Here is a 27,884-nt window from a genome sequence, read left to right as displayed (position 1 = left end):
ATCAAGCAGATGACACAGACCCTGAATGATCTCCAAAATCTGCTAATGACTTTCAGACAACTTGGCAGCTTCATTTTTGTGTACACAGGTGATGCCCTTTTGTGTTTTCACACACAGAAGAATGAAAGAACTAAAATGTGCAGAGAAATATAGTTATAGCATATTGCCTTTGTTGTATGAAGTTTTACTAATCCTCAGTGGTGAAATAAAAGCCTTTAAAGAAAGAATCCTTTGATGTGTATTGACCCGTTTATTCCAAAGTTAACATTTTACTAGTTTATGAGTAGGTATTTCGTTTGTATACTGCCTCTTATATTGCATAGACAACATTACATCAGACATATCCAATTTTACTCAATTTTTTCAAAGTTTAACAGGATGCATGTGCAAGTAAACATCCACAGGATTGTCACTAATATTGCTTTTAAAATAACTATTCTCAGTTATATCCATGGGGACCTGACCCTCACCACAACACAGACTGAAGAAAGGTATGGGTGTCATGTCTCAGTACAAGTTTTTCCCTTTCACACTTTCATAAGCAAGTACATAATGGATGAAGTTTGGTTCATGACATAATTCATATTTCTAACTTGTCTACACCTTCTTTAAAACCTAAAATTATATGTTCGGCTTATCCGATAACTTTAGGAGAGGATTATCACAGCTGGAGAGTTATAGTAATAAAATAATTATTAGATAATAAAAGACAGAATACAAATAAATAAATAAATAACCTATAGGTTTTTTACCATATCAAACATGGATCTATATTTCTTCATTTCTGAGGGGTCATAGTGCCAGCATTCTTTTCATACAATTGCTTTTTATTGGGCACACCTCAGTAATACAGCCCATCAAGGCCTGTATTTAGAGCATTTTCTAATGAGCCCAATGTAGCATTTCCATTGTGGAAAAGTCAGCAGAACTTGAAATGCCACATATTATGCTGTGAGCACATGCCAAAGGTAGCTATGGGTCAGAAGAGCAAGAAGTCACACTGTCAATAAAAATGGCTTTGGAGCAATTAAGGCTCGGATTTTTTTTTTCCAGGAGAGGCCCATGATTCTTCTTAGTGTGGCAGAATGAATTGCTGTGATAAGGAAAAAAAAGTTATTTACAGAATCCTAAATGTCAAGGTCAAATGTTTTCTTCCCAATAGGTGAAAGGCCAAAGCCACTGAGACATTTATTTTAAAAAAGGTCTTAGGAATTCCTGCAATCTGGCTCATATAATCTGAGTATATAAGAATGAGAATAGTTAGGCTGTAGTCAAGAGGGGAATTCTTTCAGGTCACAGCTGAGACTCACACATCTTCAAATTGCCAAGTTTGAAAGACACTGGTCTTCTGTTGGTGAAAAGAGCAACTGGAAGAGCTGAGGATACCAAGAAGGTTGACAGCTGCAGACCAGTAAGAGGATTGAAGAAAATCCACAGTTGTCTGACAAAGATTTCAAATGAAGCTGCTGGAAGGAGAGACTGCCTGGACAAGGAACAAAATCAGCTTTATTAGCAAGGCAGCCCTGTTCTAAATACTATTCCAAAGCTTGCTAGATTGGTTTAGGAAGAAACTTTGAGCCTTTTGGCTTTCTAACCCTCCACTCTGTTACAGTCTGCCCCTTTTTCTCCCAGGAAAGTGAAAATAAGACTAACTAACATTTTAAAAGGGAGGCTTGACTGGTTTGTTTAGTTAGGCTTACACTTAAGTATTCACGCTAGAATTAGGCCACTATAATAACAACAGTTATGGGTGGTATTAGTTTGAATATAGCAATACATTTCACTTTAATTAACATCTCAGCCTCAAGAGTGGCTGGATTGGTTACTATTCTTAGCCACTCTCCCACATGTATCTCCTTGTCCATTTAGGCTCCTGGGTACAGCCTTAACATTTAATAGAATGACAGTTGTGCCAGAGTGCAATGAAAACTAACCTGGAAAATGACAGTAATAAGATTTCCTGCCTGAAATCTATTTCTTCCTCCAAGTGGATAGGGAAGTTGCAAAGTATGGTTTCTCATGGTAAAAATGAAGTTGCTTGTTGTACAGAGCAACGTAACAACAGCAACATACATTCATTCAGTGTTTCCCAACCTGAGCAACTTCAAGAGGGTCTAAGACAGGGGTGCCAAACCCAAGGACTGTATGCCGGATCCAGCCTGTGGGGTGTTTAGATCTGGCCTGTGGGGTTGCCCTAGAAACAGCAAAGGACTGGCCTATGGTACCTCTGCCAGCGAAAATGGAGTTCTGTGTTCACTGGCAGAGGACTGCAGGAGGCCGGTGCAGTTGAAAACGGAGCTCTACCTGGTATTGCCTTGTTCTGCTGGAGACAATGGATCCCCCCTGCCCCACCCGGGCCTCATAGGTGCCCCTGATATGAGTGATGTTGAGCTGGCCATGCCCACCCTGGCCATGCCCATCTGGCCCCCTGAGATCAAACACAACCCTGATGCAGCCCTCAATGAAATCGAATTTGACACCCCTGGTCTAAGACAACTCGCTGTGGCCTCAGCCTGGCCAACTTGCCCGGCCAATTTGCTCTGGCCAACTCACTGTGAAACAATTCAACTCAGGATAACTCAAGAGAGGGACAAGTGAATTGCAGCAGGCCTTGCTTTAGGATTGAACATTCTGAAGTTAGAAGTCCTTGAAGGTGAGGTGAACTGCAATTCTACTTGTCCCTCTCTTGAATTATCTCGCGGCAGGTTGTCCTGTGGCAAGTTGGATGCAGTGAGTTTTCCCACAGAGATTTGGCTGTGGAAAGATGGCCAGGGTGAGTTGTCCCATCCCATTCCAAGATTGGTGGACTTCAAGTCAGTCAGTCTGAATTTTGGGAACTAAAGTCATCTTAAATTTGCTGAGGTTAAGAAACATTGCATTAAATAATATATTCAGTTTATACTTATACTCAAATTTTACAATCTTCAATGAGAAAGTAAGAACCAGCAAGTGTTGAGATCCAATAAAATATTTCAGCTATATTCCTGTTTAGATTATGAAATGTATATTAGAGTTACTGAAGGATGTTTGGATTCTTTTCCTCCCTTTTCATATACATATTATTTAATACCTAGTGATCAAGTAACGTAATGTAAAGAATTTTATTGCCTTTAAAATTATTATATAGGGAAATAAGACTTCAGGAATAACCTTAACTAAGCATTTGTTCTAGAAGTAACATCAAAAAAATACTTCGATTAGTTCACCTAGTTTCCATTTTCACTATATGATCGTAAGCTTTGTGTATTTATGATAACCTTAATCTGAAACATACCTGTTTACTTTCATGAATAACCCTCAAGGGTATTGCACTTTATAAAAGGGCCATGCATGTTTAGCTTAAGATTTGTCTGGAATTCAAGCAAAGGCTAAGCCGTAAGTCACATCTTATTTCATCAAGTAAAATTCTTCAGTTGCTAGATTTGCTATAACTACTTTAGATGTAAGTTAAAAATTAATATAAATTATTCTTAACATCCATTCATCTATTTTCTTTCTTTTTGTTTTAAAAAATATTTTAGATGTTTGCCTTTTGGACCACTCTGCTTTTACTGTTCCTGGCAGTTAGAGGTAAGATCTGATTGTTTTATGTAACAACTCCAAATTGCTGTTGGTTTATTCGTGTTTTGTATCAGCTGAAGTGTTAGTACCAGGGAATTGTATTGTGAACCATTAAATGTCAAGCTGAATGGTCTTGGGATTCCAAATTTCCTTTCCTGTACTCCTAAGTAGAAATGTTATTAGTATTCCAGTCCTTTTGCAGGGTTTGTGCATTTATGCACTTCCAGAATTGCTTATCCATACCACTTTCTTACCAACAGACAGGGGAAACAAAGAAAACCTAGCCAAAAGGGATTACAAACAACATTATTACTTGCAAATAAAACTGATTTTCATGCAGCAGAAATTAATCCATGTATCAGAGTGATGTAGATAGCTGAGGACCTAATTCCTTCCCATACAGTTTGCAAATTGCTTTCAGAAGTCTTTTGACTCAAGGTTAGATTAAACCATATTGACTTCAGAAGAGTTCCCAAATGACAAAGAAAACATGGAGAAAATGAATGACTATGTAGTTTGATAAAGGAATGGATACCCTGCTGACATCATTACCAGAGAAGATATGCTACAGAAGGTAAAATATGAGCTTTTGCTGATATCATTACCAGAGAAGATATGCTACAGAAGGTAAAATATGAGCTTTTGCTTCAGTCACTGATGCCTTAATTATCTGACACATATATAACAGGCAAAGAAGTTTGCTACGTCCGCCTGGGCTGCTTTACAGATGACATCCCATGGGCTGGAACAGTGGAACGGCCCATTGCACGACTCCCTTGGTCACCTCAAGAAATAAATACACGCTTTCTTCTGTATACTATAAAGAACCTTGACAATTTTCAGGTGAGATCTACCCTCCCTCAGTTAAATTTTAAAACATTGGGGAAAAAAAGAAATGACAGCATACACAATGAATATTTGAAAAATTAATTCTTAAAGGGGGGAAAGAAACTTCTGTCTTAAAAGCATAAATGTATATCCATTATATACCATATTCTTTTTACTATATACAGTTTATAAACAGAAAATGAACACATATTGGCAATTCAGACGTGTACATCTGGGTTACATTGTGTTTCCACTTAAAGAGTATGTTTTTTGTTGTCTTCCCATGCTTGCTAAGCCTATAGTTCTTCAAATAATGATGGGTTCTATGTACACTTTCAAAAATATAGTCACATCTGCCTAACCTCTGCTGTTTGCTCTACATGGGGCTCCCTTTGAAGCAATCCAGAAGTTTCAACTAATCTAGAATTGCAGGTGTTGTCTTTCCTTTGCTGCTCAAATATCTAAAGAGTACGATAAGGTCAATTTTAGTACAGCTGTATTAATTACCAATGTGTTTCTGACTTCATTGATTATTATTTATAAAACTCTTTATGGATTGAGCTTCCTTAGATGACCCAGGTAGATCTGCACATCCAATCTATGCAGGTCCAAAAGGTAGCCTGATGATTCCTCTTCCACAAAAGTCAAGGGGAAAGGGCTTGAGGCATTTGGCCTTTCAGGTGGTACCCCCTCACTGTGGAATGACTTGTTCCCTGAAGTTAAGTTGTCTCTTTTCTATTGGCTTTCTGAAAGACACTCATCTACCACTGGTTTTTGAGATACAACTACATGACTTCTAGAATTATTCCCGAACTATTTCAGCAGTAGTTATACAACGTTTCTCTTTTTTTCTTGTAACAAAGTAGAATGTTATGTATGAATGTTTTCCTGCTTTTCTCTCAGGTTGTATCTATTTGTGTTCATGTATGTGAGCAATGAGAACCACAGGGCAGACTACATATACTCTGCTATGAATCATATATTCAAGAGTACAGAGGAATATAGGTTGTTGAGTAGAGAAGCCACTGCCCAACTATTTCTGCCATGGGAATGCTCTTGGATAACGTTTTTTAGAATTTTCTCTATGATCCCCAGTCAGATTCAGTCCTTTTCCATATTTGATCTTGGTTTTGCCAGCTACTTCATCCATACAGAGTCTCCTTGTAGGGGATATGGGTGGCGTAGAAATTTAATGAATGATAAATGAACTAAATAAATACTAAATTTGGTTCCATTCTGTTCAATCTTCGGAGCATTGTTGTGCTGATGGACATTATAGATGGACAGAATCCCGAGCCACTTTACATAATTTATTTCCAACATTTCAGTGAGATGAAAACATTAAAAAAAATCATTATATACATCTACAATATCAAGACAAAGGAGTCAGTATATGTGTTATACCACAAAATTAAAAAGAAAACATTCATAAATAGATTTTTCTTCTTATTTTCATAGCTTTGTAGGTATAATACTTTAGCAAGAGAAGTCATAGTAGTTTTAACCATTCCATCATGTTCAACTCTTGGCAAGTGCTCTCCATACTTTAGCAAGAGAAAGGCCCAGCTAAATAGACAGCTTGATGATATGTATTCAAAAGGAAAGCTATATAATATAAATGTTTATTGATCATTTTCTTGGTTGTATTTGGTTTAGTAATGTACAGCCAATGTCCAGTATACCTTTAAATAGTTGATATACTGAATCTTAACATTTGTTTTACCTTGTTGCCTTTAATAATATAACTTATTATACTTGTTCCAGATGAGAGATTTGTGATGTATTTGATTCAATGAGTAAAGTATGAAGTGCATAAAAAGAATGAAGTTCAGATTTTGTTCTCCTAAACACTTTATATAATTAGAGTGATGGTTATCTTGGATAAGAGCTCATATGCTTTTTTCATTTTTTCATTTTTAGTTTTTTGGGAAACATAACCAATAATATAATAAATTGTTAATTATAATAAGCAATAATCAGAAAACAATACAATTGTCTAATCAAGGAACTACCAAGGAGAAAACTACAGCCCTGGCAGGGCAAGCTATTGTGTAGTAACAAGAAGCAAACCCCAGGAGTCCGGTTTGCTGGGCTTCGGAGGCAGCAAGAATCCGCAATCATGCGTGGTTTCAGCTTGCGCTCGCCACTGGAGTGCCCTGAGCCAGCCGGCTTCGGGGCTAAAGTCACCCCATAGAGGTGGCTGAAGACAGGGGAGACCCGGCAGGGTTTTGAGGGGAGTCCGCACCTCCCCTCCTCAGCTGGCTTAACTCCCTTTTCCGAAGGCGGTAGAGTGGCAGTCAGAAATGGCCGCCTCAAAGAAGCACTCATCCGGAAAAGAATGTGCAGGAGGAAGCTAAGAAGTGAAAGTTTCGGCTGACCGGGATAAGAAGCAACATTCAAGATATCCTGGAATTTAAAGCTCAAAAAATATTCATCGTTCCCAAGGAAGATCCGGAAGCAGTGAATGAAAGTGAAAAGGGAAAGTTTGTTTTTTCTCACTCTCCTTCCTTACGGTGACAGCAGATGAATGAGAAATTGGAAAAACCCACTTTGGCATCAGCAGGTAATTAAACTGAAAATCAAAGCCAAGGGGATAATAAACATTTCTGAACATTGAAAAAACTTTTTTTTCTCTGCAAGTGGGAAGGGAGAGGAAAAGAATAAAGAGTAAGATTTGGCTGGAGGAGATTGCTTGGAATTTAAAAGAATTGAAAGTTAAATTGTAACAAGACTTCTAAAAGATACATTTTAATTGGAACTTTGTATCTGAATTGTAACCCCAGGAAGAGAAAGTGAAAAAAGAGAAAAATGTTAAATGAAACAGCTTGTGTGTATTTGGACTGCTTGGTGACTTTGGGACTTTTGGAAATTATATTTTTATGATTAAAAATATTTGGGTGGTTGTTTAAAAATCTTTTTTATAATGGCATCACTTGTGGATGAACTGAAAATTGAATTTAAAAAATATAAAGAAGAGGAACAAGAAGGGAAGGGTTCTTTTGGCTCTGTTTTCAACTTTTTAGAAATGGTGATTTCTACCTATGAGAAACTACAAGACCAAGAAGATTGGGACAAAGAAGAAGCCATCTTTAATGAACAAGTAACTTTATCTGGGGAAGAAAGGGGAAAGAGGGGAAAGAGAATGGAGAATTTAAGACCTAAAAAAACAACCAAAAAAGGGAAAAATAAGGTGAAAAGTGGATATAATGTCAGAAAGCAACAGAAAAGAGGAATACAGAAGAGGGAAATGGAGAGGGAGAGACAAGGGGGTAAAAAGGGCATGAAGAAGCAAGGGAGGAAGGAAGGGAAGAGAAGCTACAAGGGTTTGAAACAAGATGTAAAGAAACAGGATTTATTTAGAGATAATGGGTAAAAATATAACTGAAAAAGAGATTCTGCAAAGGTACATATAGACTGTATTGTTGTATTTGTATTAGAAATAATGTTAGAAAATTGGAACAACATATGATTATAAAATGGGATAAAATATTCAATGTAATTTAGTGAAACTTTTTCTTTTTGAACAAAATAAATGAAATGAAATATGAGAGAACTGAATTAAAAAGGAATGGGAACATTTTAATTACATAATGTTTTATAGAAGGTAAAAATTTAAAGCTCTTTGTTACAAGTGGGAAGGGAGAGGACAAAAATAATTTATATTAAGATCTTGTTGGAGGAGATGCCTGGAAGATTTTGAGACTAGAAGTTAATTGCAATAAGGCTTTAAAATACAGGCTGGTTTTTTTTTCCAATTGATATTACCCCAGGAAGAGAAAGTGCAAAGGGAAGAACTTTGTGCTCTGTTTGGACTGCTTGATGACTCTGGGACTTTGGGGAACTGTTTTAAGCTTTGAAATATCTTGGTTGTTTTAAAAAGAAGAAGAGGGAAAAAGAAAAAAGAAGAAAAGGTTTATAATGGCTTTATCTGTTGAACTAAGAAAGGAATATGGAAAAACAAAGAAAGAAGGCAAGGACGCTTTGGAAGAAGCCTTTCACTTTTTAGAAATGGCGCTTGCTATTTATCAGCAAACACAACAACTGATGGAGGAAGCAGAAGAAGCAGAAGAAGAAGAAGCCATCTTTAATGAATCCAAAAGTTTGATTAAGAAAGAAAGGAGAAAGAGAGGAAGGAAAATGAAGGACTTAAGACCTAAAAAACACCCAAGAAAGAGAAAAATAAGATGCAAAATCAACACAATGTTAGAAAGCAAAAGAAAAGAGGAATATAACAGAGAGGGGAAGCTAAAAAGGCGGGGGTTAGGAGAGGGGGGCGTAAAAAGGCCAGGTGGGATAAGAAAGGAAGGGAAAAGGGGGGAAAATGCCACAAAGGTATGAAACAAGATGGGAAAAAGCAAAAAAAAATTAGGGATAAAGGGTAATGTATAATTTTTTTTAAAAAAAAAAGATTCTGCAAGGTACATAAGATAGTACTGTAGTATTTGTATTAGAAATAGAAAATTAGAATTTTATAAGATCTAAAAAAAGATTAAAATATTAAAATGCTTAATAATGATAGATTTTAAGATTTAATAAAATATTAAAGGGAATGTTTAAAATATTTAGTTCAATTATAGAGTTTAATTGACTATTGTGTTGATGTTATTATAAACTTATTATTGCAGTATTTGTCTTTGAAATAGATAATTGGAATGTTACAAGATTTAATATTTAATTATGTACTTAATTATTTTATAGATTTACTATTTTCTCTTTTTCTTAAAATTTAGAATGTACTAGCAGAATCAGATTGGGAACTAGGTATTATTTTAAATGTCAATTTAGGGGAACGATAGAAAGGCATCATACTTCGATTAGTGATTTCAGGAGAAATCTTTTTTTTATTATAGGGAATGAGATAAATGGATAATTGGAAAAGAATGGACAAAAGATACAAGTATAATGATTTAAACTAAGATGAAATAAATAAAATAGAATTAAGAAGAGTGAAAAGCGGGGAGAAGTTATATAGAAGATATAGAATGGTAAATAAGCTAGGTAATGGTATATAAGATGAGCATGAATTTAATTGAAGTCCGTATAAAGAGTGGTAATCCGGGGCCAAGCCACTTTCTAAAAAGAAGTTTTATGTTTTTGTGTTTTGTGTGTTTATGTTTGTTTGAGAATTAATAAAACCTTGGAGGAATGTCAGATGAGAATAATTGTAAACAAGTCAGAGGGAAATATGAATATGATGACTATAAAATGGATAAATATAGAAAAGAAATGTAATTGAATAAGAGTAAAGAGAAATAATGAGAAATTTGCTAAAAGATATTTATGTGTCCATATGGAAATGGGATAGATTAGAATTATGTTGTATAAAATAATGTTTTATCTGCCTTGTAAAAATTTATAATGGAAAGAGGTTTTATGTGTTCAATGTTTAATGATGTTTTGTTTGTCTTTAAAATTAATAAAATTTGTCTCAAAAAAAAAAATGTTTTAAAATATAAGTGAAATGGGGGGGAAGTAACTACGCAAAATTGATAAGGGTTCCCATAGAAGCATGATACTTATTTGAAAAGGAATGTGTAAAATGTTTAAGATTTAAATGAATATTAATTTTAACGATAGAGTTTAACTGGTATGGATTGTTGTTTTAATTATATTATATATGTATAATTTTTTCTTTTTTTAAAATATAATGTGTAGCTTTAGAATGTACTAAGCAGAATCCGAATGAAAGTTATGTATTATATAAAGTGTTAAATTTAGGGGAAAGATATAAAGGCGTCATACTCCAATCAGTGATTACAGGAGAAATTTTGTGTTAATGAGAAAAGATAATAGACAGTTGAAACAGGACAGACAAAGGACATAAGTATAATGATTTAAATTTAGATGAAATAAATAAAATAGAATTAAGAGAGTGAAAAGAGGGGAGAAGCTATATAGAAAATCTAGAATGGTAATAAGATATGGAATGGTATATAAAAGTGAGCATGAATTTGAATTTATGTCTGTACGAAGAGATGTAACCCGGGATCAAGCTGCTTTCAAAAAAGATGTTTTATGTTTTTATGTTTTGTGTTTGGTCTGTATGTTTGTTTTTTAAAAATTAATAATTTTTTTGAAAAAAAAAAAAGAAGCAAACCCTACACTCACTAGCATTGATTATGTTACCAAGTTGGGTAAAGAAATGTTTGCATACAAACAACCAAGCTCATAGTGCACAAAGGACTCCATAGCATAAATAATAGTGTGACTATGTACATGCCTTAGAATTTCAAACAACCAATCCATTTAGATGATATCTGTAAGCAAAATTATTTAACTCTTTTTACATCTCCTTTATAAAATGTAGATATTTTAATAAAGCCATATATTTAAATAGCATCTAGAAAAAAAATGAGATGACTTATAGTAGTTGATAATGTTATTGGAACAGCATTGGAAATAAATACATTACTCTCATTATATTTATTAATGGATTCAATTATGGTCTGAAACATCAGAAAATACTCCCGTAGACAATAACTCTTATGTAGCACTGAGAAAAAGAAAATATATTAGTGCTGCAGAAAATTGAAAAATAATTTACAGCATATATATTTGCAATACTTTGGTTATAAAAAGATTAGGTGGGTAATATTAATAATGGACCCAAAAACCTCCATCCATACTTAACTATCTAATACATGAAATATTAATATTCCCAAGGTGCTCATGAGTGAAATAAAATTGTTTCAGTTATGACAATGCTTAAGAGTAGCGGGGGGGAAAATAAATGCTCTGTCTGACTGTCTCTCTCTCTCTCTCTCTCTCTCTGTCGTTCTCTACCTAATATTTATGTAGATTTTTATATTATTACAGGAAATCACTGCAATTCATCCAGAAACAATTGACTACTCCAACTTCAATGCCAGCAAAATAACTCGCTTCATCACCCATGGATTCATAGATCAGGGGGAAGAAAGATGGTTATCAGATATGTGCAAGGTACAGCAAACTAAAACATTTATATTATGCCTTTGTTTTGAAATCTCTTAATACCCAAAAAGGTAACTAGGAAAAGCATCACTTCTTTGTGATACAGGTGTGCCTGCTGGAACAATTAAAAAAAGGAAACTACGGGCAGACCTCATTTGGCTATGTCACTGAGATCTGAAACTCCATTGTTAAGCAATGCAGTCATTAAAAAAAATGTTTAGCAATGGCAGTTCCATGAGTACAAAGCCTGATCCTAACTGCCAGTAGTTCATTGGCATTGCAAATTCAAATGGTCACTGAACAAGTGGTGTTAAATGAGGACCACCTCTAAGAACACACAGTTAAGAGTGAATTTCAGAATTGGTTTGCCCCAGTGATTCAAACTGGAAGGTTTAAACGTCATATCAGCCAAGATCTATGAAATCATACTGTTGCCCTCATCCTTTAATTCATAAAACTTAAAATAATATTCACATAATATTCACACAAAGAGCTAGAGATTTCTGTTAAAGAAACTCCAACATGTGGCCTGGCTTCCTTATGCAATATGACAAGAGGATCTCACCAAATTTTGCAATATGAAATGTTTCTGTTCAGAGTTCCAAGAAGCCGGCCATAATATTTCTCAGGATACTGTATTCCGAAGGTGGAACTTTGACTGTGGAATTCTGGGAGTTGAAGCCCACAAGTGTTTAAGTGGCCAAGTTTTAACACAAGTGTTAAAGTGGCCAAGTTCTACTCCATTCTTTTTCCTTAACCTCTCTCCAAGATCCTTTTAATATGGTATTGTCACTCAGCATGCTCAATTCTCATTAAACTGTTTTAGCAAATTATACACATAGGTTTTTCTTTCGAAATATATTTGATATTTGATGCTTGCTTTTGGGATATAGGAGGGTGCCATTTTAATTGAAGCATGTCTGCCCTTCAGTTGCCCCAAACAACATAAAAAATAGTGACATAAAGAACCCAAATATCTATAATCTACAATAAATGGCAAAGGAGCATATCCAACACATTCTTTTCCAAGCCAATGTCTGCCAATTATGTATCAGACTAACATTCCCAGCTTTCCTTAAGTAGCTCCAAAGGACTCACTGTATGATTCATGTGGTACAAGTCAGTGGTGGGATTCAAATATTTTTACTACCGGTTCAGTGGGCATGGCTTGGTGGGCGTGGCAGGGGAAGGATGCTGTAAAATCTCCAGTCAGAGGTGGTATTTGCCGGTTCTCCAAACTACTCAAAATTTCCGCTACTGGTTCTCCAGAACTGGTCAGAACCTGCTGAATACCACCTTTGGTACTGCTACATGGCACACTGCACCTGAAGCTGCTCTTCCATTTCTGCATCTGACTCACATGCACAATTGCTAATATCTGCATCACTCCTTTCAAGTTCTTGTCAAAATTCCCCTCCTCCCTGCCAGTCTTTAGAGAGATGTCCAAGCAACAGTAAGAAAAACTCGGTATAGATGGGATAAAAAGGAGGCATGAAAAACATGGAAGGAGCAGAGGACTTCATAGTGACAGGTTAGGGCCCAGTCCAATCTTCTTTCCCTTTTCTGTTTGCCACTTAAAGTGGCAATTTTATCTTGCATATCAGTAGTATATCTACTGACATTGAATAACTGGAAGGGAAAATCTTTAGAAAAGCTATTTATAGGACCTAAAGAGAATTCAGGGTGTGTGGTGGCCCCATCATTTCCCTCAATTTTATTTGTGTGTCTGTTTGCAGAGAATGCTTCAAGTGGAAGATGTGAACTGCATTTGCATAGATTGGGTCAAAGGTTCCAGATGTGCATATACCCAGGCAGCTAACAACATCCGTGTGGTAGGAAGTGAAGTGGCTTATTTTATAAATATCCTTAAGGTAAATGAGTTTTCAGTGATTAATTCATGGTTATGAATCTTATAAAAAAATGGAGGGCTTTAAGTTTCTGTTTATGGCTAAATTTTCAATACTATTTCATTATCCAACATGGAATAGAACTACAGGTAGTCCTTGGCTTACAACAATTCATTTAGTGACCATTCAAAGTTACAACATCACTGAAAAAAATGACTTATGACCATCTTTCACACTTAGCATTGCATCATTCCCATGGTTACATGATCAAAATTCAGATGCTTGGCAACTGACTCGCATTTATGGCGTCTGCTGTGTCCGGGGATCATGAGATCCCCTTCTGTGACCTTCTGACAAGCAAAGTCAATGGGGAAGCCAGGTTCACTTAACAACCGTGTTACTAATTTAACAAGTGCAGTGGCTTCGCTTAACAACTGCAGCAAGAAAAATTGCAAAATGAGGCAAAATTCACTTCACAAATGTTTCATTTAGTAACAAAAATTTGGGGCTCAATTATGGTAACAAGTTGAGGACTACCTATAAATTGTTAAAATTCAATTATTACAAATGTACTTTGTTGGAGAGAACAAGGGTTTATAACATCTACAGCAAATCATTGTGGATATTTACTGTATTTTGGCAGGAAATAATCCTGAATTCAGCTGTAAATATAAAATGTTGCAATTATACCAAAAGCTTTTGTTAGAGGATATGCTCTTGAACTTAAGCAGAGTGCTGGAAGAACACTGAAAAGCTAAGTAAGAGAACACTCCATTAAAAAAGACAAAGATATTGGTTGCAAAGTAGAAACCCAGCTATCAAGAAATACTAGTTGACATTCACTGTAACTGAAGGAAAAGCTACTTTAGGAAATACACAAAAATAGAAAAACTTCCCTTCTAAACCAGTGTTTCTCAGTCTTGGCAATTTTAAGATGGGTGGACTTCAACTTCCAGATTTCCACATTTTAAAGTTCTTAAGGTTGAGTAACACTGGTCTAAACTACAACTTGAAATTGGGGAAACATGAGACAGGGAGAAACAAGAAGAGTTCCAACACTCATTAACTTAATTATAGGCCAGTGAGAAAGTTCATTGCAATTGGAATGTAGGAAACCTTTTATCCTATAGGTGTATGGATTGATTAGATACCTTCTAATATTCCTAAACTGAACAGATAAGTTATAGAAGGATGGCTGGATACTATCTCTTGATAAGTGATACTATCTCTTCTTAGTGTCTACTGGCATCTGGTTATCTAACTTCAAACAAGTTTCGTAGTTAATTTCCAGTGCAAGGAGAGGTTACTCTTATCTTAACAACTTTTCTCTTTCATTCTTCTTTGCTGTGTTAACTATAAAAAGAAATTTAAGATGGGTTTTAGGTTCTCCTTTTCATTGGGAGATGCCACTTTGTCAGGGTACCCTAATAAAGTGCTTTTAAATGATATTCCAACTAGGTTGTTTATTGGGAAGGTAAACTGAGGCAGAACCTAGGGCCAGATTTGGCCATCAAGCTCAAACTAATTTGTATTATATGTGGGAGTGGCAATATTTTGGCAGTTATCTCAGACTCCTCTACGTCTTGCTTGGTCTATCAAAAAATCCATATTAGTTACATTGCAATAAGAGCAAATGAGAGATGGAATACTGTGACCTAATTGAAATCTGTCTTTATGTAGATTCCCATTTGTAAGGGGATTTCATATGCTACATACAGATAACAATGAGGAGAATTAAGCTGGTAACTCTAGACTTTTAATAGAGTTGGGCAACTTATAAAATTAATTAATTAATTATGTTCTTGTTTTGTGACTTTGGACTCAAACTAAAATGCAACTGCCTGTATGATGATTTGGCAGAGATTTGGTAAACGGTTTGCATTTTGGTCACACTCAAAACAGACAATTACAAAATCCAATAATTCTTTTATCAGTTTGATCCTAGCCTGTCCTAATAGCTTTCTAGGAATCCCGTCTTGAATTTCCGTTCTTAAACAAGCTATGAATTTTAAATCTAAAATGGTATAAAAGTGCAGTGATAGGAACCCCAGAGATGTGAAACTAGAATTCTTTGTCCCCATGATCCTACCATATTTGTACATATTTGCTTCTGTGCTGGGTGTCTGTGCTAATGTATCTTTCAGCTGATTCTATGCTAAATTCAGCACCTGCAGAATTGTACTTTAACTTAGAGCTAATTTGCAATCAACTGAGGTTTTAGAAACTACTGCCATCTATGATTTCATGACTGGAATTGCAAATCACAGAAATGCACTTACAGAGCTAACAAAATATATGATGTTCCTTTACAACTGGTCTTATCATTAGGAGAAATATGGATACTCTCCCTCCATGGTACATTTCATTGGCCATAGCCTTGGGGCACATGCAGCTGCTGAGCTGGGAAGCAGAATAAAAGGAATTGGAAGAATCACTGGTAAGTTGACCAATGTAGTTCCTATTAGTATGAAGGCAACTATTGCTGAATCTGAATCTAAGCTGGTGCAAACTCTGAGAAATGACTGTAGATAATTTTACTGAATTGAAAAAGTGAATGTGAGAATGAGGCTACATTTAATAATATGCATAGTTATATATCTTTATATCCTTCCATGTTTTCTGTAGAATAGCATCTATAAGCTTACGAGGATTACCCAGTCTTGTATGATAAGTTGTACTGCTAATTAATGAAAGAGATTTTCTATTATACAGGGTACAAAGGCAAAAGGTTTAAATACAATTAAAATGAGTATCCTAGATGAAAGAAATGATCTGAGAGGCCAAATGGAAACTATTTTTACACAGACTGTTTCCATTGTCTTACTTGGTGCTTGATTATTACCTTGATTCTCAAACAATAAGGCATCATCATATTGAAAGTCACATGGTCTTTTAAAGCAAAGTTCTAACCAAAGCATTTTACCATAATTTATACTGTAATTCATTGCTCCCAGTCCCTGTAACTGAATTTCTCAATTGGGATTCTGTATTTCTATATCTCTTCAAAATATTTCTATCAATGTGCAGAATTTGCATATCTTGTTGCTTTTTTATATATATCCTTGCTCTGGAAACTCCCTTTTAGACAAACTTATCTTAAAATTCCTGGCATTATTTGCTGAGAAATTAATCAATATGGTCTTCTAACTGGCCCTTTTGTCTTCCTTGGCATATTTATCTTTTTTAAGACAGAATCTTAGATTGGGGGAAATAAATAAGTTTATTTTTGATCCATGAACTATTTCACATATAATGTCATGCATATGGACTATTCTGATTCTTTCCAACTTGTATTTATTGGCACATTTATTGCAAATGGGATTTATTTTTATATTGAGATTTTCTAACTTACAGATTTTTGATGCAGCATTATATAGTATAATTTTCCATACTATCTCTCCCCCCCCCCCCTTTTAGCCAACAACTGCATTAAAAAAGTTAGAAAACGTTTTAAATAAGTTGTGCTAATTACTGTTTTTGCTCTTGTGGAAATGAATTTTCATTATTCATTTTTCTCACACAGCATTTTTTACTTCCATTTGGGAAAACAAATGTATTGATTATATTAAAATGAAATGGAAAAAATCCTTGGTGTTTCTCTTAATGGCCAATAGGCCCTATAAGACTTTCTAGCTACAAAAGTTTGTGAAATTCTGAACTGATTTCAAATACTACTACTAGGTGCATTCTTTGATAACTGTAGGCTGAGTCCAGAAATCTTCATCATCTCCTCTTTAAATCATTTATTTAGCATTTATACCATTACAGGACTAGACCCTGCTCAACCTTACTTTCAAGGAACTCCACCTGAGATCAGATTGGACAAAAATGATGCTGAGTTTGTTGACGTGATTCATACTGATTCAGCACCAACAATTCCATTTCTAGGTAAGCTGACTACAGAATACTGTAGTACATAACATGCAAGAGGCAAGCATGAATCTACTCAAACATAACTCTATTTTTTATCAATTTTCAGGGTTTGGGATGAGTCAAGCAATTGGACATCTTGATTTTTATCCAAATGGAGGAATATTGATGCCAGGATGTAAGAAAAATCCTCTTTCACAAATAGTGGATATTGATGGCATTTGGGAAGGTAAATATAATCTCTGCAAAGAAATATTCAACTGTAGTACAGAAGTGCACATCTTACTCCATTGTATCCTAGTGTATCACACTAGGACAGAATCCCAAGCTGATGTTGTTTTGATGTGCTGGAGCTACTAGAATTTCTAGCCAGAATGGCGATTATAGAAATTTGGAAAGTTCTAGTTTCTACCCATAGCATGGCAAAATCAGGGTACTCGCATTTCCAAAATAATAAATCACAAAACTAGAAAAGGTGTAATAAGCATAACAAAGAAACGTGACTGCTTTCTTTATAAAAAGGCTAAATAATTCAGAACTTTTTATTCAGTAAAGGCAAGAGTGAGGGATGAGGGATGGAACAGATACACATAAAAGTCATTATAACTTTTTTTAAAAAAAAATTATGCATTGTACAGAGTCAACAACAACGGAGAATAGGATTTGACTGTGCAGCTGATCAGAAATGGATTTTGCTTGTATTCTCTCTAAGGTTATTTTTAGGGAAATTCTTACAAATGGTCAGTGAATATATGTTCTTTCTTTGTACAATAATTTCTCCACCAGTTTGCAGCTTTTGTATAGGAAGATCCCAGGATGGGCAACTATCCCCTGAAAAAAACATGAAAAAACTAACCTATACAATTATCCAGCCTAAATGTGATAAATAATTTCTAAAGACCATTTGTGTCAAGTTCTAAGTAAATTCAGGACGAAAGAGAATTCTCTATGTCGTGTGTTTTTTTACACTTCCTATAAAAGAGGTGATGGACAACAGTTTAAAAATTGACTTCATCAAGGATAGATTAACAGCAGCTCTAACTCATGACAGCTAGATATTTTGCCCAGTGGGCTCACATCAGAAAGTGGCCCTCTATTGCTATAAAGACTAAGTCCCTTCTCAATGAATTGGAAAGTCACCCACATCTTTTAGTATGAAATCAACTTTACTATAATTTAGTATCACCAATGTCACAGACTGCAAGGTCTGCTGGAACAGAAGGTAGGTTGTCAAAGTTGGACATCCAGATTCAGACACCCCTAGACACTCTGCTACCCCAGCAAAACCCTTAACCCTTAACATTAGATACATTCTTAACCATTGGGGTTAACAGATTAACAGAGTTGGAAGGGACCTTGTAGGTCATCTAGTCCAATCCCCCGCCCAAGCAGAAGACCCTACGCCATTTATGACATTGGTCTTAATAATTAATGAATCTTTAACTTTCTTTTATTGAAATTCAAATAGAATGAGAAAATAAAGCATATAATAAGGTATTTGGATTTCCAGAGTTCCTAGGTTTTTTTTTTTTTTTATGCCATTTACCTTCTAAATACAATTTATAGGAAAATGCTTTTTTTTTCAAGCGCATTCAGGCAGAGCAATGGAGCAAAACACCAGATGAAAGTTTTGCTTTAGTGAGAAGCTTCAGCCTGTGTGAGGCTGTAATACCTATGGAAAGCCAAGGTACAGGGACTTTTGCAATTCTCTTGTAGTCTTGTTTGCATCTTTTTCACGGGAAATATATTTCATTCCAAGTTAATTTTTTGGCATGTAGTTATGACAATTTTTCAAAAGATTTTTTCCTGCAGAGAAATGTTGCATCTGAAACTGCTGATATAAATTTCAAAATTCTCAATCTATACACAGACGTATATGAAAATTAATATAATTAATATTTATTTACTTATTTTATGTATTTGTCTTCATAGTTAACAACATACTAAATTGTACAGTTTCGTTTCAGAATATAGTATCGTTATCAATTCTTAATTCTGAGCTTAAACTATAAAGCCCTAGAAACTAGGAGAGTGTGAGTTCTAATCCTGCCTTAGGTATGAAAACCAGCTGGGTTAACTTTAGTCTCTCTCTCTTTCTCTCTCTCTTTCTCTTTCTCTCTCTCTCTCTCTCTCTCTCTCTCTCTCTCTCCCCAACCTACCTCACAGGGTTGTTGTTCTAAGGAAAAAATGGAGGAAAGAGATTTAGTATGTTCACTGCCTTGAAAAATAAATAAAGATAGGATAAAAGTTTAAATAAAAATCTGAATAGTTTGTTACTTATTTTATTACTATGAAGCCAATTTGCCTTCTGCTCTTATTTAAGTATTCCTAATATTATTATCCTTAGATGTTTATCCCACTTTTATTAAAACCCTACAGAAATAGAAATGGTTTAATCCATATCTTAAACTAGAAAACAAAACAGCCCAGCAGACTTTCAAAGTAGCCGTTTTTATTTTGGAATAAGTTGTTTCATCTTGTCATGAAATGAGTAGGTCAAGATTTCTGAAGCCAGTTTTACATCCTGGAAAATGTTATGCACCATGTCAGATCGTTAATAATCCTAAAATGCTAAAGTCTTGAAAGAATAATATATGCACTCAAGATGGATTCCAGCAAACGATAAACAGCATAGCTTGAACTAGGTATGTTCCAACTGTGCTTTGTGACTGATATTTTTCATTTATTTGTAAGGCTCCCAGAAATGATGAAGTACAATAAAATAGAACAAATAAATACATTGCTATGAAACAACTGCAATTACTAAACAATTTTTCCAACCCAGAAGAAAACTTTGTAGTTAGCTAACCTAATCGCTAAGTAACAAATGCATACCTGTCAATTTATTTGGTTCTGAAATAAAGACTTTCTTTTTGTTCCACAACCTACATTTACCATTCCTAAATGACTCGCTCTCACAAAACCAGTACCACAGGCTACTGAATGAAACAATGAACATAGCCCTCTCCCAAGGCTAAAGCACTACAGTGGATTCCATAACTGGATTTTGAAATGTATATTTCTTAGATATTTTGTGTCCACTAGTTTGTTGACAATATCATTAATATCACCAAACACCCTGAAAGAAATTATTCTGTCTTAACTCTTGTGGCAATCAACAGTTTGGGCAGACTGGACTCAAAACACTTGAGCACTAAGAAATTCTTAAAGTCTGTTGCGTTTCCATGTTTGCCCTAAGTCCTATATGCCACCTTACATTATGAATCTAGCCATGGAATTCAGAGCTTACATTTCATGAAAACGTCTGTATTTTCTTTTCCATGTTAAATATCCTTGTACTCAGTCAAATATGAGACTATTAGCTTCTAGCATCCTGGGCTAAGAGTTTCAAATTTATACTTTGACTGCTCTTTTCCCAATGTCTTGCCGACAACTTTTTTCTCAAGTGGTGAAAATATTCGTGCAACCTAACCAGTTGGGGAGCTCCTGAACATGCTTTATTCTCAGGAACAACCCAGCCCATATGCCAGTCTGCTGCAGTGGTGGGATTCAAATTTTTTTACTATCAGTTCTGTGGGCGTGGCTTAGTGGGCATGGCAGGGGAAGGATACTGTAAATCTCCAGTCAGAGGTGGTATTTTCCAGTTCTCTGAAGTACTCAAAATTTCCACTACTGGTTCTCCAGAACTGGTCAGAACCTGCTGAATACCACCTCTGGTCTGCTGCCTATATTGCTTATCCTAACATGTTGTTCATGAGTACTGAAAAACTGAGATTTGCTGGAGCATTTTGTGTCTGAAAATGCCAAATCATGACTGTTCTGTTCAATCAAGGACAGTAGATAGGTACAGAATTGTCAACAAATCTTTCCTTTGTTAAGATAAAACCATCTTAATTATTAAGTCATATATACTAGATCGGACAACATAGTAAGAAAAATGAAAAGTTTCTAAAACAGTGTAGTTCCAGAAGTCTAATATTTATATGCACTAATCATACAATTAATTGTTCACTATAATTGCCATTACTACTAAAACAGGATGCTACTAAAAGGATAATTTAATACATTCAAGATGGGGCTACTTCACTCAATCTGTCTCTTTTAATTCATTAAACATCAATTTCAAGAATGCTTATTCTTTAAACTACTACTTTTAGTAACTGCTACTGATCTTTTGCCTGCACTTCTCCCAACCAAAGTATTATACATGTCCAACCTCTCAAGGAACGGTTTTAAAGAAATGCGTCAACATTTGGCAAAGGTAATAAAATGATGAAAAAAGGTTGAGAGAATGGCCTTGCTCCAGAACTAAGGAGGTCAGTGTTAATTTAATCTTCTTTAAAGCACTTGATAGGAAAAGTCAAGAAGTATAGCATCTAACATTTCTTTCTGCTCCACAGGAACCCGTGATTTTGTGGCCTGTAACCATCTACGGAGCTATAAATATTATTCAGATAGCATTATATTTCCAGATGGATTTTTGGGTTACCCTTGTGGAGCATACAACTCATTTGAAGTATGTTATTTGCATCACTCCAAAATTATTAATAGAAGAATGTAGTGTTTTGACTTTTTTCTTTGTCAGAGGATACAAGGGAAAAAAGAAAAACTACGAGACCATCAGTTTACAAGAGCTTCTGTTCACATAATATATCCACTGCTTCACCCTTCTCCAGTTCTCATGGTGTTGCTTAATTAGTGATGTTCTCTTTTTTTCAGCAAAATGTAATTTACAATTATGGCTATAATGGCTAACTGCAATTTGCACCTGCTTTCAAAACAAATGCAAAAAAAAATGCATGTTTAATCCTGATTTGGCAGTCAAGGGGCAATTTATGGGTTGTCCAATTGGATGCATTGCAAACTAAGTTATTTGGCAGAGTGAATGACAGGAGTGTGAGCATGTAGACTTGAGCCCCAGATGTGTACGGCTGAATTATATGAACATTAATATCATTTTTATTTGGGGGGCTGTGCAGAAACCTGGATTCTGAGAATAGAAATATGATTTGGGAGATGGAGAGAGTATCACATTGCATCTCTCAGTATCCCCTCAAATCAAATTGCTTTGTGAGCCTAGAAAAAAAATCATCTTTGAGAAGTTGTTAACAAGAAGAAAATGTTAAGTTCCATTCCCTTTGCATTTAGCTCTTTCCATATTCTTAGTCCAGGAGTGAATTAACTGAAAAATCATCATGCTAGAAACAATGTACAGGAGCAAGTTGATAAGAACTGTAGATAGTTCTTCAATAATCACCTAACATTTTTGGCACTCTTTTTGAGAAGGGGGTTGTAGGCTTCATAAAACACTTATATTTCATGTTTTTTTTTTCAAAATCTAAGGCAAGAGTGTCATAATTCAGCTTTGCAGAGATTTGGATTCAAATAATAAATTGTGATTTGTATATGCATTTTGCATCAATTGGGAACATCACAAACCAAGTACTTCTTTTCCAAGATCAGCTGGTGATGAGAGATATTCTCAATTCATAGAGATGAAGAATAATCAAAATTTAGAGAAGATGAATTATGCTGAATTTTTAACTTTCAGGATACATTTAAAGTTTGTACAGCTGGAAAGGAGAGTGTTTAATAGTCCTATATGTTTTTTTAAATAAACATACAGATATATATCTCTTGTAACATGGCATAAAATTTATTTAACAAGGAGAATTACTACTCATTTAATAGTACAAAGGACAGGGAAGGGAAAGGGCAGCGTAATTAGCTAACGTTTTCCACTAGTACAACAAACATAAAGCAAATGAACAGGATTGAATAATTGTCTCTATATATGCTTTTGTTAGGACGGCTGCTTCCCATGTCCAGCAGATGGATGTCCTCCTATGGGTCATTATGCAGATCGATTTAAAGACAAAATCACTTCTAAATTTACTAAGCTGTATTTGAATACTGGAGAAGCCAAAAATTTTACCCGTAAGCACAGGGCTGGGAATTGGGGACTATTAAAGTTTGTCTTCTTGCAACTGTGCATGTTGGTATCTGCATATATTTGTGTATACATATACACAAGTACTTTCATCACTGTGAGAGAAGAAAACCAGATTACCACCCAGATGCCTAACCAAGATTGGTTTGGGTTGTTATAATAAGGATAAAATGGGTTGTAATAAGTATAAAATGTAATAAGGATAAAAATGGGAAGGGGAGAAAGACAGAAAGACAGACAGACAGAGACTTTGGGTGGCCACTTCTGTTCCTGGGAGAGAAAATGAATGTCTAACAATAGCTCTTCCCTAAAAGGAATGAAAGCTAGCCATGTTATATGTTTCTTCTGCATATTAGGTCACTAAACATCAGTTTGGAAGTTCCAAAGTTGCTTTTTTCAACTGGACTTTCTGGTTTTTCTTTGAAGACGTTTCACTTCTTATCCAAGAAGCTTCTTCAGGTCTGATTGGATGGTAGGCAATGGAAGGATTTATATTCCTTGCAGACAACTGGTCATTTGTATTCTTTTAGAGACTTACTGAGGCCACTTGGAGGTTTATCTGTATCCTCAGGATCACCTAAGTGGTGCAAATGGGTGTGGAGCCTTCAAGAACTTGGAACTTTCACCAGCTCCATGAAGGTTCCACACCCATTTGCACTATTCAGGTGACCTTGAGGACACAGATAAACCTCCAAGTGGCATCAACAAGAATGCAAATGACCACCTGTCTGCAAGGAATGTAAATCCTTCCATTCCCCACTATCTAGTCAGACCTGAAGAAGCTTCTTGGATAAGAAATGAAATGTCTTCAAGGAAAAACCAGAAAGTCCAGTTGCTTCTTGAAAAAGCACCTTTGGAACAATCATGACCTGGATGACTGAGACTTTCCATAGACATGTTAGGAAGCTATAAATTGTATCTGTAGTTATAGATGGAGTGCTGAATATCGGCCTATGCAATTACTATAGGAGGTAGAATTGGGGTGAAGTTGTATGTCTTTTACAGATACATGAAGCAAAATCCTATGTGATTAGGAAAGCTGCGCCCCACCCTATCTTAAGATTCACTGAAAAAAAAATGAATGCAAACAGTGCTCAGGGACCTGTCTTTTAACTTAATAAGAGCCCACAAGGCTGAGCAAAAATTTATCAGCCTCATGGAACAACATACAGGTTCTGATTTTAATCTTCAGTTATCTACATTTTACTTTGAGAGAGTTTTGTAATGACACTATCTGAAATTGAAGAAAAGAGGAGGAGGGGAGGGGGGGAAAGGAGGATGATGTGATGACTGGTATTATATTGCCGCTTCTCTACCTCCACACTACATTTAAGCTATTTTGTGACATTGTGGAGAATCCAAGTTATAAGCAGATAGGGTCTTCGCTCCTGATTAAAGCTAGTTGGTGTTTTGGGTCTTCAAAGTACAGCTCATTTTGTGAGTTTTTTTTTATAAACAGTCAATTTTATTAGCACTAGAAACTTGCTTGATTAAAACCAAATTCTCATTAATGGTGGCGTGTAGGTTGGAGGTACAAGTCATCAGTTACACTGTTTGGAAAAAGAAAGGTCATGGGATACATAAATATTGCCCTGTATGGGAGCGGAGGAAACACAAGGCAATATGAAATTTTCAGGTAAGTTTTCAGAAATACTACATCTGAAAGTAAAATTTTAAACTTGTTAGTTTTGTTTTTCTGATTTTCTTTCTTCATCTGAGAGGTGTATCTTTAAGAATTCTTTGGAGGGTAGTTTATTTATTGGTCAAATTTAGTTTCAGTATATAATCCAACCTTTTGCAAAAAAGCAAAACACATTTAGCCCAGTATAGAAGCATAACAAAAACAAAATGTAAGTATGTGGGCCTTTTGTGGATATGAGATGTCCGGATTTATTCATTTTTAGAATTTATATCTACAGGTGATTATATACAGATTTTTCTGACATTTTATTGTTAGGTATATCTTTAGATTTTAAATTCAATTTAATATACTATTTCATATAGCTGGGATCACTTTATTTTTCCAATACCAAAGAGTACTCAATCAATAATTTTGCCAAACTGGAACAAGAAATTAAGTTTAACCAATGAATAAAATAGAATATAATGCAGCTAGAGTTGCAGAAGACACTGAATTTTCTGCTATAATATAATACCATGACTGCATATATTTATTTCTTTAATGAAGGAACCCAATAGAAACAATAAATAATCCCAATCTATATTGCCACTATAGATGCAGGTGGTCTTTGTTTAGCAGTCACAATTGGGACTGGCAACTTGGTTGTTAAGTAAAGTATTTTTTTTAAAAAAAATTCAAGTGATATGTAGATCTTTTATAAGATTGTCTCTGCCATAGCTCCCATAATTTCTGGTATTCCAAATGGTTGGAAATTCAGGAAGTGTAATTCAATTGATCTGAACTGCATTTATTTGAGGATTTCTCAAAAATTATTTTAAGCACATTGCATTTTCATTTTAGTATCTTCATGTTTTTCCAAAGGATTTTTAAAATTACATTTTCCAAATTATTATGATTTTAAGTTTCCACTTATCATTTGCTGTGGCTGTTTGAATTACAAGTTGTATTTTAATTAGACAAATATGTCACTTGCTACTTGACTAATATTTAGCTCAGCCAATAACATGTTATAGTACCAGACAGCAGTTTTACTAGCTGGGATGTATTGAATGGTTATGACATGTAATTATTTCCATTTAGATTGCATTTAATCTGACTCTTGCACGTTAACAAGGGGGAAAAAACATACCACAATATATTCATACACAAATCTATATACTACTAAATAAAGTTTTGAGTCCTGTATTCATGTATGTGTAATTTTCTTTCAGATGTTCTTTCAGGTGCACTAAACAAGTCATTTGGGCCATTAATGTTTTGGTAAACTTCACAGAAACTATAACCTCAGTAGATAGATCAACTAAGAAAAAATCTTGATTAAAGTAAATATCACTCATACAAGTGTAGAATATTAATACTTATGAAAATTGCTTAATCTATTTTTTAATGTTGGAGTGTTATGCTAAAACCAAAAACTACAAGATAGATAGATAGATAGATAGATAGATAGATAGATAGATAGATAGATAGATAGATAGATAGATAGATAGACAGACAGACAGACAGACAGACAGACAGACAGACATAGACTGGGGAAAAATTGATACATGTATGTGTAAAAAAATAACAACATGACTTTATCTGTTTTATGTTGTTTTGTTTTTAAGGGGGAACCTCAGACCTGGTGAGATTCATACCAAGCTAATAGACGTAGAACTTAAGGTTGGAACTATTACTAAGGTTAAATTTCTTTGGAACAACGTTTTTATAAACCCAACTTTGCCCCAGCTAGGAGCAGCAAAGATTATGGTACAAGATGGAGAAACTGGGAATGTGTACGTATACCCTCATTAATTCAAAGAAAGTAATAAAAGAAACAAAATTAAGCTTGCAAAATTATTTATGTCCTACATATGTGGGCCTTACAGTTTTACATAATATCTTGTATGTTTTTATATAGTACATACCAAATTATTGTAAAGCTAGTTTAGTGGGATGAACATGGTTGAAACTCTCAGCGATCATAATGGACACTAATTTAACATTGGTTTTAAAAGATTCTATAAATTTATTGAGAGGAGGTGATCAGTGACTACTATAATTGATTATTGCACAACTTCTATATAATAAGCAGCATATTATAAATAGCTGATTCTATGCAAGAACTGCACACACACACACAACCTTGTCACAGTAGGAATTGTCACAAATGCATCTGTTTGATCACGGAGTTAAAGAGAATGCTAAAGTAGATTGGCCCATAGCCTGTTTCAGCAGATTTCTTATCATTCTTACAAAAAGCTGCATGTATCTGGACACAGGGGTGTTACCTAGCTCAATCCAGTCCTTGTGGGATTCTTTCTCTTTGTCAAAGAAAAGTTGGATGCCCAGCAGGTTCAAGTAGAATGAAGAGTTCACATTTTTTAGGAGCAGGGGTCAGCTGTTCAACTCCACATTCTCTCACTGTTCATTGCTTATGTTCTCACTGCCCCCAGTTTCTGTACCAGCTGCTTTTTCTGAAGCCATGATGCCTACTGGCATGTATAAGATTTGGGAATGAGGTTCATCTCCCTGGAGAATGAGAGTCTAACATTCTGGGATAAAGAAAAGAGAGGAGGAACCAGGGCAGCATTAGTTATTGCCATTGGACCCAACTTTTGCCTAATTTGGATACTTAAATGAATGGTCCTTGCTCACTGTTTCCCAGAGCTAATTTTCTTTACACTGAGTTAGACAAAGTTATATGTAAAGGAGACCCATTGAAAACTTTGGGGAAAAAGTCTATATTAGGTCTTGTTGATCAGGATTCTAACATAGTGATCTTGATAAAGGTCTTTTGTTAAATTGTGTGAATTGGGTGCCATGGGTATGAGAAAATTGTAACAGTGTTTGAATCTATGACAGAGTTTGATGGGAAATCATCAAAAAAGAGGGCGTAACAGTCTGATTGATTACAATCCATCTTAAACACATAGTTTTCTACATCAATGGGCACAGAATTGTAGCCGCAAATATCTTCTTTGAATATTAAAAATGGGCAATTTTCTTACTCTTACTCACTTTCTTTTATAATTTTGGACTAAGTACAAAAGTTATAAAAACAGAGGTACAAAACTAATCATATACCTTTTTATTGTATACCATATAAAATGCCTCAAGGGTGATTTTTAATTGATTACATTTCTTGAAAGTCAGTGATACAACATTTTTAAAGTTCATGCTAATGCAAGAGTGATATCAAAGTGTATACATTAATGCCTGCTTCTTCTTCTTTTTTTAACTCCCCAGATTCCATTTCTGCGGCAGTGAAACTGTGAGAGAAGATGTGTTGCAAACACTCACACCATGCTGA

The 27,884-nt window shown here is 35.0% G+C and overlaps 1 protein-coding gene across 1 annotated transcript; it reads left to right on the top strand.

Moving 5' to 3' along the window:
* The first annotated feature begins 378 nt into the window (after positions 1 to 378).
* Positions 379 to 27,884, top strand: LOC113412008 (inactive pancreatic lipase-related protein 1-like). Its single transcript, XM_087962579.1, has 14 exons — positions 379 to 491; positions 2,706 to 2,773; positions 4,250 to 4,404; positions 11,206 to 11,331; positions 13,059 to 13,193; positions 15,498 to 15,606; positions 16,938 to 17,057; positions 17,149 to 17,268; positions 21,401 to 21,516; positions 21,720 to 21,725; positions 22,808 to 22,937; positions 24,475 to 24,586; positions 26,200 to 26,367; positions 27,821 to 27,884. Exons 1-14 carry the CDS (start codon positions 379 to 381, stop codon positions 27,882 to 27,884), a joined length of 1,542 nt encoding a protein of 513 aa, XP_087818705.1.

This window comes from Notechis scutatus, chromosome 4 (genome assembly GCF_049901735.1).
Source record: "Notechis scutatus isolate UNSWTSFEM ecotype Mainland chromosome 4, rNotScu1.2, whole genome shotgun sequence".
Classification (NCBI taxonomy): domain Eukaryota; kingdom Metazoa; phylum Chordata; class Lepidosauria; order Squamata; family Elapidae; genus Notechis; species Notechis scutatus.
The sequence above is the reverse complement of the archived record's forward strand: the minus strand, read 5'-3'. Positions and strand labels throughout refer to the sequence as shown.